At 40.9% G+C, this 12,638-nt stretch overlaps 1 protein-coding gene across 3 annotated transcripts in view; it reads left to right on the top strand.

Moving 5' to 3' along the window:
• Window positions 1-12,638, top strand: part of GLI3 (GLI family zinc finger 3) — a 204,830-nt gene that overhangs the window by 58,852 nt on the left and 133,340 nt on the right. For 2 of the 3 annotated variants that reach the window (XM_014883474.2, XM_014883475.2), the window contains exon 3: window positions 7,240-7,482. In XM_014883474.2, coding sequence (XP_014738960.1) covers window positions 7,240-7,482 — 243 coding nt within the window. Of the gene's footprint in view, window positions 1-3,043; window positions 3,166-7,239; window positions 7,483-12,638 lie in introns of those variants that run through there. The other variant, XM_088167648.1, reaches the window with a different exon arrangement.

Genomic DNA, 12,638 nt, shown 5'->3' on the forward strand with positions numbered 1-12,638 from the left:
AAGCTGCTGAGAATTAATCCCTCCGTTAGCTTCCCAGAGACTCTCAGCCCTGCAGGTTGGGGCTGCAGCTGGGCACTGCACACATTCAAGCTCCACGTCTTGCCTAGTTGGTGGTTCAGCTGGGCAGCTTGAGGCAAACTTGGCCAACAGGATACTGTGGGAAGCTGGTTCACAGCAAGCAACTTTGGCAGCTTGTTCTGAAGTCATTGAAGAGAGTGGGATGGCTCAAGTGTCAGGTTGGTAACTTCAGGCATATGCCCAAATGTTAGTCCTTTTTTTCCCCACATGTCCTGAATGAGCAGCGAGATGCAGGATCATGTGTAAGGCAGCCCAGCCCTTCCTCCTGCCCTCTTTGTCCGCCCTCTGAGGCTGAATCCTGGGACTGACAAGGAAGTTTCAACAGCACTCTTTGCGTGTAGGTAGCTGTGTCTACAGCTACTGCTTGTGTTTCCTCAGTAGGATTTTTTCAGCTCATATGAGAATTTTTTAGCATTTCCCTATAGATCTGATGCAGTGATTTGTAGATGCATACTCTCAGTTAAATACAGTAGGTGTTTTCTTGTATGAAATTTTAAAGGTGGTTTTGTTTTACGTGATTTCCTATATGTCTGTTTAGTTTCAGCCAGTTGGTTTTAGTTGAGAGTGGCTGGAGAGGTAACAAACACTGTGAATTCATCTGGATTGAGATAAATTGAGGTAAAGACATTGCTACTAACAAGACCCTCTCTGATTTAGGGGTCTGAAAAAGTTTACCTGAGTTTTTTAAGCTGCTTCATGCCATTCTTGGGTTCCCCATCAGTCTTGGGGAAGTTATCCATACATTTGGAAAAGGCTGTGAGTGATGTTCTCCTGATAACAATGTGTTGCTGGTTTAGTGTTGGAACAGTGTGAACTCCATACAAGGCCCAGTTTTACCTCGTCCAGGTCAGTGGGAACTCTGCCGTTGATTCTGAAGAATGCATGATCAGGCTCTGTTTCCAAAATCTTAGGCACTGTCTCAATTCACTGTGTTCTGTCCTCCTCTGTACTGTCAAAAAAGGAACTGAACCGAGCTGTGCAACAGATGCAGCAAAAATGAATGCATGTGTCATTTGAGGAAAATAAGGCAGTGTGCATGGAGTATTTATTAAGTAGGTATTGTAGGGATTGGGTCCTCTCCCTCCTTAGTTGATAAATACTTTTTCTTCCAGTGAAAGCTAAAACTGATAACAAAAGAATGTAACGTGTTTATTAAAACAAACAAAACCACAAAAGAGCTATGTATTTGTATTCCAAAGATCACAAATCAGTTCTTGGAAAATACTATACATAGGACAAAGGAAAAATAACTAAGCTAAAAATCCATTGCAAGTGCGAATAGAAAACTCGAAATTTTTAGTGGTAAGCTCAGATAATGTATGTTATTTATAAGCACAAAATTCTTGTATAAACTATGCTTAAGCATTGCAAATAAAGTGAGTACAGTATTGTTATCTAGATTTTGTAGCCTCTTGTGTGATTGGAGTCTATTTTTATAACCAGTTATGACCGTTGTCCTTCATATGTGTGTTAGTGTTTCCAGAGTGCTTCTTGTGCAGTTGCTCCAAATGCAGGAAAATAACAAACTTGGGACTAGGGGCGTCCAATTTAAACTACTGTACTCACCCAAAACAAAATTCCGTTCACAGCATATGCTGTTTTTAAAGGCAGGCACAATCCTACAGATCTGTTTCCCCCAATGTTGCTCTTAAGGTGGTCAGAGAGTAGGGAAAAGTGTGTGTATGCAAGAAGGCGCAGGTACAGGTGTCCTAACGAGCCTGGCAATTGCTCTATTGCATCATTTCAAGGAAGAAAATATCAGGTGTCAAAAACTTAGACTTTCTTAAATGGGAAGGAAATTGCTTTCTTACTTAGGTATCTGTTCTGTTAAGAATCTAAGTAGTCAATCTTTTTTACATTCCACCTTCCCCCTTCTGTCTGGCTCACAGCATCTAAAATGCTACTTTTCTGGGAAAGGCTGATATTCTGATTTCAGTTTTGTAATTTAATGATGGAGAGTTTCCTTAGTAAACCAAATTTAGAGTACTAGAATGCTTATCTTATATCCAGACCTTGAACATAAAAGGCATTTTATACCAGCAATTGTTCATTTAATGAGCAATTGCAGAGTGCAGGATGGTTAAGGGATTGAGCTATATGCACCATTATTGCAAGAAGTATTCTGAAATACCAGAAATAGGACGTAAGCTCTGATCAGGGGGACTGTGAGCACAATTACCTTCTTTTCAAATCCTTCTGTGACACTGCGGGAGGAAAAAGGACTTTGAAACTTGAAAGGAAAGAGCTTGCTTTCAACCTCAAAAGCTAGGAGGAAAGGGCTCTGAAATTTGCTCAGTATTCCCAATTCACCATTAGCCTGTTTCTTCCTTTAGCCTCAAGGCATTCTCCGCTTTTTGAAAAGATGTTAAGAAATTCAGTCACAATAGAGAGCCTAGTTTTGAACATGTTTCACTCGGTCCATTGAGGTCTGGTCTTCAGCCTTTGTGTGGGGTGAATTGAGCTGAGCAGCAATCTGGTTGGGGAGAGGTGAATGAGCAGTCTCTGTGCAGTCACAAATTCTCGCAAAGAAAAGATTACCCTTTCCTTTATTTTACAATATGCATTCCTGTACAATCCTGCTAGTGGCAATATGCAGAGTGGAGCTTGTGCTTAGGTCAATATGGAGCACTTGGTTTATAGCAACTCTTGTTAAGTTTGTCTTGTAATTGAAGCTGCTGTTGACCTTGCTTGGAGACCATTTGTAAAACCGTTTATTTAGCATAAACTGAAATAATAAACCCTCCTTCTCTTAGGCTGATTGTGATAGGGTGACATTAGTTTGATTTAATGATTAGCCGCCTGACCCCTCAGCTAGAGAGAGCTGCTTGAATAGGAAGAGTTCACTAGGAAGCACACAGGAAGAATACTAATGAGCTTGTTAAATTTAGCATGGCACCAACCACTTTTAATTCCTCTAATGGGAGAAGCACTGCCTCTGAGAGAGAGGGAGGGAGATGGGGGTGGGGGGGGAGAAGGGAGAGAGAGGAAAAGAGGGAGGAATGCCCATGTCCTGGTAGCCAGAGATTTTTGGTCAAGAGAAGAGAAGAGCTTAGAGGCAACATCAGCCAGGGTCTCTTGGACTGAGTTGTAAGTACCTCGATTTTTCTTCTACTCAGCTGAAGTGCTGTCAGATCTCTTATGAGACAGTAACGCTGTCTGAAAGTTGCTAGCAGAAATATGGTGATGGAACTTTTTATATAAAGAGATTTGACTGGGCTGGTGTTGTCTTGTTTAAGCAGAGGTGTCTCTGAAGTGTGTTGGGATTGACAAAAGTGTGCTCTATCAGTAGATTTCAACTTTTTTTTCAGTTTCTGATTTCAGGTGGTTTAAAGTAAAATAGCTTTTACTTTGTCTTGGTCTATGGTAAAAAAAGGCAAAAAAGTTCAATAGGTAAAGAAAATTTTAAGGATTTTTGCATAAAGTTTTGGCTTGTGCTGATTTTAAAAAAACTTTCTGAGTAAATTAGCTGTGCAATTAAAAGTGTGTTTATTCAGGCATGCTGTCTGTCCAGTCTGAGTTTTTTGAGAACGCTTTTTGATTGAGTGAGAGGTGCTCCATTAAGTGAGGAGCTCAGCACTTCTAGTAAAATTGGCTTCTGATCAAAATAGCAGGACTAAATCGGGTATTTCTCAGTGCATGTGAGAATCCTGGATTAAAGTGATCATTCAAGACTGAGCACTTCTAACATGTGTCTCTGGCCATTGGCTTGTTAAGTCAGAGAAAGGGTGTATGTGAAGAAAGAGAAGCTTATGCAGATTGCTCTTGGGCACGATTGTTTTTTTTCTATTCTTATTTAACCCTTCACTCTTACACTGACGAAAGGTGAGAGGAATTATGCTGGAGCTGGGCTGCCACCAACTTCATCTTTCACTTTGGCATTTGTCTCTCTACAACATTTAAATAAATCAGATGTTTCTCTTGACCCTAAAGCTGGTCACTTCTAAAACGTGAGCAGAGCAGTAACAGAACAGTTCTCGCTTATTTGGCTGTAAAACCCCTTTGGCAGATGCTTCTGGAGAAGTGGGCTGTTTGCTTACATTTTTGCTTTAGAATCCCACTTGTTGCCATGGTAGACAGTGTGTTTCTGTCAATAATTTGGCCTGGTGCACCTTGCCGTTCTTACTCTTGAAACTTTATTGAACCCTTCAGTTGAACCACAACAAGATTAGACAGCTTTCCCCTTTTGGCGCACCAGAGTGGCTCGCCTTCCGTGAGAGTGAGCAGCGTTACTGCAAGAGGAGTTTCCTGCTCAGCGCCGGGGGAGCTCCTGCAAACTGCTTGGATCTTAGTGTCCTGGAGCATGGGTGCTGTCAAATTTCTCATCTGCTCCCTATCACAGGCAACCCAGTGGTGTGAAGTCAACGCTTAGCGAGCTGTTTGGCTGATGAATAAGCCTTATTTTTATTGCAAGAACGCCATCATGTTTAGTTAAACACTTCTGGGGCAATTTTTGTGTAGTAGGAAACACAGAAACTTTTGACTTGTAATGGCACATGGCAATAACTTTATAATGGGGAGAGAGATCATTGATGCAGAAGGCAATATAGTTTTATTTTCTTTTTTTCTCAAGTAATCGAAAAAGGGAAAAGCTTATTGAAAGAAATGGTATTTTTCCTTTAGTTTCTAAGTTACTGAAAGTAGGGTTTGAATTTCATTCAGCAATTTGAAAAATCAGCCTTTTCCATAATAGTCGCTAATACCTTGATTCATGACGTGTGCATGTTTTGAGAAGAAAAGTATGAAAGTGGAGCCCGCAAACAGATGTCAGCTTCTTGTTGTATCCTAGGATGGCAGTTTTAACAAATATTATCTTTATATGGAAGAGTAAAAGAGCTGAAATCCTATCTGATCATCTGAGTGATTATACAGCCCACAAATCACTTTAGCTTTCTTCTTTCTGAACTGTTGTAGCACTGGTTAGCTTGCTCTACTTAAGAGTCTGTCAGAATTTCAAATAGAGTGTAATACCCTGTTTTTATAGGAGTTTACGTCTCATCTGTGAAAGTTCACTCTGGGTTGAAATTTAACATAAAAGACAAAAGACTCTGGCTAAAGAGAAACTTGATGGAAAATATATCTATGGGGTGATTTCTTTTTTTCTTTTTGGTTATACAAGCAGGTTTCTAAAAACCTCATATAAGTTCTAAAGTTTTAGTCCCTGATTTGCAGTTCTCTAACTAAAACCAGCTTCAGTGTAAAAAGTTGAAACCTTAAACCCTGCTAATCCAGAGCAGGGACCAGTGCCTGTGCATATTAATAAAAAGTAGAAAAGGGCAAAGAGTTTAAACTCTGTAATGTTATTGTCTATTTCTATTAACTCTTTCTCCTCAGACTCAACCGTGGAAAAGCTCTGTATGTAGAATTACTGGCTGCAAAAAGAATTCCGTCCCTGGAAGATGCTGATAAGTCAGCAAACCCTGGTTGCTGTAATACTTGGAGATAGAAAAATAATTAAGTGCTCAATAGGCTATGCTGCTGAGTTTTTGTGTTGTTGCTACTTGTGGGGAGAGGGGGCAGGGAAAAAACTGGTTAGCATTTCATTCAAAGCAATGGTGTAGCTAGTTTTTGCATATAATGGCCAGGTATCTGTATGTACAGAGCCTGTTTCTAATCTAATTCCTATAAAGGCACATAGGTTGAGCTACGCTGGTGTCAGGCTTGCTGAAAGTAGTCACCTGGTGAATTGCTGGCTGCTGCTTTTGCTGTGTGAACAAGTACACCAGGGAAAGGTACAAGTGAAAACAGCCCTGACCTCAAATCTCTGACAACTGAAGTGCAATCTTGGTGCTGGTGTCAATCATTCTTCCTTGCATGTGGATTTTAGAGTAAGAGCACTTTAGTTCTATTTCCTAAGGATGTTTTAATTTCCTTTTCTAGTTACCATTTTTGTGCCCAGCATTTAATTATTTGAGATTCGTTGTGTGCTTCTAGAAGTGCAAAGCAACTTTGGAATGAAGTGTCATTATCAGTATTCCTTCAAGATGTATTGGTGTACACTTGCATGTGCAGAGTGGTTGATGGAACAAGGCTGTCCCTGGAACATTGGTATTGGCCAAGGATTACAGCCAGCAAGGAATCCTACTTGTTTAGAGAAACATCTCTATTTTAAACCAATAATGCCACTGAAGGAGAGCATTTACATTAGAGACTTATGTACCCAGCAAAACCCCTTTGTTGCATGGCACGTGTGAAATGTACCTAGGAACATGCATCTTGATTTTGAGGAACAGAACCATTTTGTCTGGTTTTTGAAGGGTGTATGTAGTCCCTAGGAGTTAAAATTCTTGTGGAAGCAGTAGGTTGTTTTAGCACCTAGTCCTGGAGCTCTCTGCAGGGAAGGCTGGTAGAGCCATGGCCAGGAGGCTCTTTTCCCCTTATAAGTGGTACCACAGGCCTAGAGGCTTACTCCAAACTAGTGTTTGTGTTTGACCCTCTTAGTTATTGTTGTTTTCCCCCCCACTTTTTCTTTCCCCCTTGTTCATTAAGAATTTGGGGCTTTGTTTGTGTGGATATGGAAAAAGAGGTAGGGGGGATTGTATGCAACCATCCTGCACAAGCACCAACGTGGTGACACTATCAGAGCAGGTGGCCTTGCTTGTGCCTGCCTGATGCTGCTGGTCTTGTATCTTGAGCAGTTGTACCTATTTTATTGTTGCCCACCTCGGTTCTGATCACTGCTGACCTCCCTGCAAGGTTTCAGCCCCTCACAAAGGCAAACCCCAGGGACCTGGGGCTGGGCTGCAGAGCTGTGGTGGGTGGCTGGGCGTGATTTAGGCCCAGCTGGTGGGGTTCATCTTCTCCTCCGTGTGACAAATCATTTCTTGACTCCCCATCAGGGAGCTCCCAGCCTCCATGTCCCAGAGGCAGGGAAACAGCAAACCTCTGTCTGTTCCTGCACAATTGATGGCCCCGCTGGTAGGAGCATCAGTGCATGGGTGACGGTGATCTACTGCTCCACTGCTGCCGGCTCCAAACGGGCAAGCGTCCCCAGGCCATCCCTCACAGCCACACAGGCACCTCCTGTCACAAACTTACATCGGCAGGAGGAGGGGGCCAGCGGGGGGAGAACTTTTCTTTATTGTATTTGCTATAAATGGGCTAAAAGTGTGTGTCTCTCTTTTTTCTTCCCTTCTCTCTTTCTTCTCCCTCGTTTTTTTGCAGAGGATGAAAGTCCTGGGCAGACCTATCACAGAGAGAGACGGAACGCGATCACAATGCAGCCGCAGGGTGGGCAAGGCCTCGGCAAGATCAGTGAAGAGCCTTCCACGTCGAGTGAGGAAAGGGCCTCATTAATCAAGAAGGAGATCCATGGATCTATATCGCACCTTCCCGAACCTTCCGTACCTTACCGCGGGACGCTCTTTACCATGGACCCCCGAAATGGTTACATGGACCCTCATTACCGTGAGTATTGATTGCTGCTCATTTGGGGATGCAAAGTTGGAAGGCTGTCACATTTAATGTGATTTTGTCACTTTGCATCGCCCCCAGGGAGAACTGTTTTATTTGGAGGGAGTGGTGTTTGTGGTAAATACAATCTTGCTTTTTCCTGAAGTTAAAAATCAGGGTGCAGTTGCACTGCAGCTAGATATTATCGCAGGCCTCTGCAAAGTGACTTCCACAGGACATCTCATCTGTTGCTAATCCTCCTCAGCCATCCAGGGTTGTGTTTTGCTCCACCTCCTTAATACATGAAGAAAAACGGGCCTCATTATAGAAACCAGAGAAGGAAAATGAAACAGGCCTTAAAAATCCCTCTTTTAAAACAATGTAAAAGTATGCTATTGAGAGGAAGAAGGACTGTGCCCTGTACACTGAGAATTTGGGGAATTGTAAGGCTTATTTTTGTGCTTTTGGACTCTTTATTTTGTTTTGGAGGGTGTTTTTAGACATTCATGAGTGTGTTTGAGAATGCAGGCTTGATGGAGTGGTTTTGCAATTTTCTTTCCCAGCTATAGTTCCCTGAAGTTGTAAGGGGGAGGAAAAAAGGCAAATGGTTTCAACTTCTGAATTCTTGCTCAAGCATTAATAAAAAAGTAAGAAATTAACCGACACTTGAACACAGATGTGGAGTGGATTTCTCCACAGGCAAAGTATGAAGGAGTTAAGCAATTTTTTTTTCATCTGTTTCTAGTTTACAAAAAAAAAAAAAGGAGAAAAAAGATCATTTAGTTGTGTAGTAATGAAGTACATCTTGAGGTGTCAAGGCTTGTGCCTTTTGATTATAGATTTATCACCCAGTCAGGATACAGATTTGCCATTTAACCTTTCAGTCTCCAATTCCAGATGATAGGCTTAAGACCCACAAAGAGAGAGCAGTCTGCATTGGTTTTCTTTATTTTTTTTAACATCATTCAGAAATTTTAGTGTTTTAAGGCAAAAGGTCATTAGCCAGACGACTGATTAGTGAGGACAGCTGATTAGTGCATGTTTTTTTGCTAAAGAAAGTGCCAGGGATAAAAGCTAATTTTATCCCTTCATTAGTTGGGCTAGCAGCAAAGGGGAATGTTCACTCATCAGGGTGCAGATCAAAGTGTGTCTTGCACAACCTTAAGTCTCACCAACCTCCTTTAAAAAAAAAAAAAAAAAGAGGGCCTGATTGTTAATAAGGATGGAAGTATTATGAGAAAGCGAACACTTGTTGTCTGTATAGTTTAGATCAGTACTTAGGGGAAAAGTTTGCAGTTAAGCTTTTGAGCTCTTTTTCAGTATAGTCAGTTGGTTTTTGTGCACCCTTCTCTCCTGCTCCGGTACAGACCTGCTCAAACCCTCTGGGGGAGTTACTCATCTCTCTGTTGAGGAGCATGTGCTGCAGCACACCCACGGCAGACTCCTGCTAGAGAGGCATGAATGTGCGGTGCAAGCGGCCCCTCATGAGCAGCAGAGCATACAAGTATTACCTGGGGGGCTGGAGGCACCATACCTAGCTTGTGGTTAACAAATGCCCAAATCTAGCTTAAAAGAAACCCACCAAAACAAGCAAGTATTATTGGGGAAGCAAAATAGCTTCTCTGTTTGTAGGCAGTACAGCTGGGGAGAAATGAAATGTGTGACAAAAACAACCCTTAAACAAACAACAAACCTTATGCTGAATTTAGTGGGGAAGATTACCATTTTGACCATCTGACCAGCTGCCAGCTCACCCCTTAAAGCTTTTTCAAAGTGTTACTGGAATTGCTGAAGGTTCAGACAGAAGAAAAAGATCTGGTCAGTCAGCATGTATGTGAATGGTTTGCAATGAGTTTATTTTGGTTTGTTTTCCCAAGTTCACCTTTTGACAAGAGTTGTCAAGATTTAATGAAGCTGCTGTGTCTGTATTGTGACCATTAATGCTAGCTAGTTAGGCTGTGTGGACTACTAGAAAAACATAGATGTCGGTAGTTGAGAGAATACCAGAAGTTACCCAGCATATGACAGTAGAGAAACAGGAGATGAGTTAATTTTAAATGAGCCACAAGATCTTAAAGCAGAAACCTAAGTCAGAAAGCATCAGATGGACAGACCTGCTTCCCTCTCCTGTAATGAGTAGTACATTTGTATTCACTGATTTATAAAGTCCCTCAAGCTATTAATGTCATAAAAAGAGCCATCATGCTTTTATTTACCTTTAATAGCTATGATACAGAGAGACAACTAAAAAGACAAATGTCTAGTTAGATTTATAGGAAAGCAGACAGTCTTACTGAAATTTTCATAGTAGTTATATCATTTATATATGTAAGATATGCTTTCATCAGAGTGGTGACTGTATTCAGACTGACACTTTAGTGGTCCATAGGAAGAAGGCTGAATAATGTAAACTGTAGCAACAGGTAAAGAACCAGAGAGGCTATTGTTTTCCTTTCTTAATTTCTTGCCAGTTTTGCTGGGCATATGAATAGAAAACGTTTTAATTCAACATAGTTAGATGTGTAAACACAGTAATTTCTTAGTTTCCCTGTGGTTGGAAAATACAGACTTTTCAAGATGCCTAATTTGTGCTTCTATTTATACCCACTTTGTATTTAAAAGTGTGGGCAGGCTTCCTGTAACACAGGAAAGGGAAAATAATTTTTTTGAAGAAAGACATCTGTATATTTTTATGACAGAAAAAGAAGAAGAGTGTTTAAATCAGTTGTGTGTGGAACGCATGTCCGTTCCATGAGCTGCAGTTATTAGAAACAACTTGAGTGCTTTGCATTTTAACATGTAAATATGTATGAGTCTCTTCATGCATTGCAGGATGTTTTTTTTGTTTTGATTTCTTTTTTCTAATTAAAATGCCTGATTTTGTAAATGTTGGTAATAATAGTTACCATAAATGTGGAATAAATCCCTCATTGTGGGGAGTTTGCTCTCCTGCAGAGTGTGGCTGGGGGTAATGGTTATGTTTCAAGTGAACCAGCTTTTCAAACAGCTGGGATGAAACATGCTATGGAGCTGGTGGCCCTTCTGCGCCACCAGAGAGCCCCTCAACCATTTAGTTTAGCAACTGAGAATGTGAATGCAGTCACATGCTCAACTCACAGCCTTCTATCCTCCAACAGATAAAAAGGAAAACATGGGCTTAAAGCAGAAATTTTTCTTTTTTGTTATGGGTTTCTTAACCACTATTTAAACATGGCTCAAAAAAGGAAGAGGGGGATGCTGTTTTTATTTGTTTAACTTTTAAAAACCTTTTTTTCTTTAAAAAGGCTTTAGGACAGATGACTGAAGTGCTGGAGTTAGCTCCTTTTCTATGTTGAGGAAAGCAGAGTTACTGACCTTAATTATAGTGTTTCTTAAAAGGATTTAAAATCCTGAGTTTCTCAAACACTAATTCCAGTGGTAGTTGGAGCCCCTCGTTAATGTAAATTCCATCTCTAGAGTTGGGGCTGAGGCAGGGAAGATGGGGATAATAACCTGCCTTTGTTATTCTCTTCTGCAATTTTAATTTTTACGTAGATTTATGGCAGACTAAGACTGCCTGTCTCACAAGTCATTCCTCATGGAAAAAATGAATCATTCCTGATGTAAACACTTTGATTTAAAACATACTGTTGATATTCTTCCCTGGGTTACACAGCTCGTCTGAAAGAATTGTTAGTACCTAATTAGCAAAACCTGAAAAATTATCTTAAGTAAAAAGCAGTGACAGAACACTTGGCTCTGATCCAAAAAATTATATACACAGGAATGTATGGCCCTCGCAGGATTCTCTTTGCGGTAAGTCACTTCATCTTAAAGAGGTTGCACTAGCTGAAAACAGGAACTCACCTCTTTCTTTTTTTTCTTTTTTCCTTGTCCTTTCCTTTTTTTCCTTTCTTCTTACCAAGGATTTATTTTGCTGATTTTGAAGCTTCTGTATTTATCTGAGGAAGTGGGAACTGCTTATTGCACATTTCATAGGATTAGCCCTCCAAAGGTATTGATTGGCCTCAGTTCCCACTGACTGTCCTTGGACTTAGCTTTATAAAGACTGGGCCTTGCATAACTGCCCGAGTTAGATTACCCAGTGTTAGTGTCACTTCAAAATCAATTTGCAACATGAACTAAAGACCACAGCAAGGAAAATACAATGCTGATTCACTAGGTGCACTTGTTCATTTACTAGCGTTAATTTCTGTTGACAAGAATTCCCCTTCCTTCATATCCCTATAGGGAAGGAAAGGTAAGTGTGGAAAAAAAAAGGGAAATTGGATTTTGTCTCTAAAAATGCAAACTGCTAACTGGAAACACCATTTAAAAATGTAACTGGAAAGCAATGACTTTTCATGGCAGCGACCCTTGAACCACAGTGGCCAGCTCTGTGTGGCACATTTGACAGTGAGAGCAGTCCAGGTCACCACCAGCAGATGGGCTTATGGATAGGGCCTACAGAGGAGTAGGTGGTGGCCTCCCTTGTCATCTCCCTGGCATAATTTTGGACTCAGGAGAGGCAACTGAGACACTTCTGGATAGCTCCAAAGCAGGCCTCTCACCTCTAGTTTTCCAGTGTCTTTCGGTGACAGAAGACCAGGACAGCTTTTTGTAGAGGGTTTCTACCTGGCCTGGTTGGACTGTGGTAGGAGAATGTTGGTGGAGAATCCTTGTAGAGATTTCGGGCCAGAGTCTTTACATACATTTAGGTGCTCTTCAGTTTCAAACTGAGTTTGGCCTCTGAGAATCTGGGTCCTACTTCAACTCTGCAGCATTTTGCAGGAGAGAGGCTTAAGCACTCTAGTAACAAAACTCTCTACTGACAGTGATTTATGGGGTGGTTTCCAAATGTTGTCAAGTAGGAGTAGTTGAAAAAAGTAAAATCTAAAGCTTTTAATAGAACTCACAAGGAAAAAAGCATCTGTTAGAAAAGTGAATGTCAGACTGCTCATGTCAGCTAAGCAACTGAAGTGTGGATCTTTAAAAAAATTAGTGTGTTTGCAAAAACATTTTTGGGATTAAAAGTCTAAAATATAATAGTATCTTTCAATAGCCTCCAACAAAAACCATTACTGTTCTCAAATTCAAAGTTATGGTCAGAGGCAACTTCAGTGTGAAATTTAGGAAGGTGCTGCAGACCTTGTAAGCTTAGCAGCTTGTAAGTTGAAATAGCTTCTCCAAGA

This window comes from Sturnus vulgaris, chromosome 1 (assembly GCF_052056855.1).
Source record: "Sturnus vulgaris isolate bStuVul1 chromosome 1, bStuVul1.hap1, whole genome shotgun sequence".
In the NCBI taxonomy this organism is placed as follows: Eukaryota; Metazoa; Chordata; class Aves; order Passeriformes; family Sturnidae; genus Sturnus; species Sturnus vulgaris.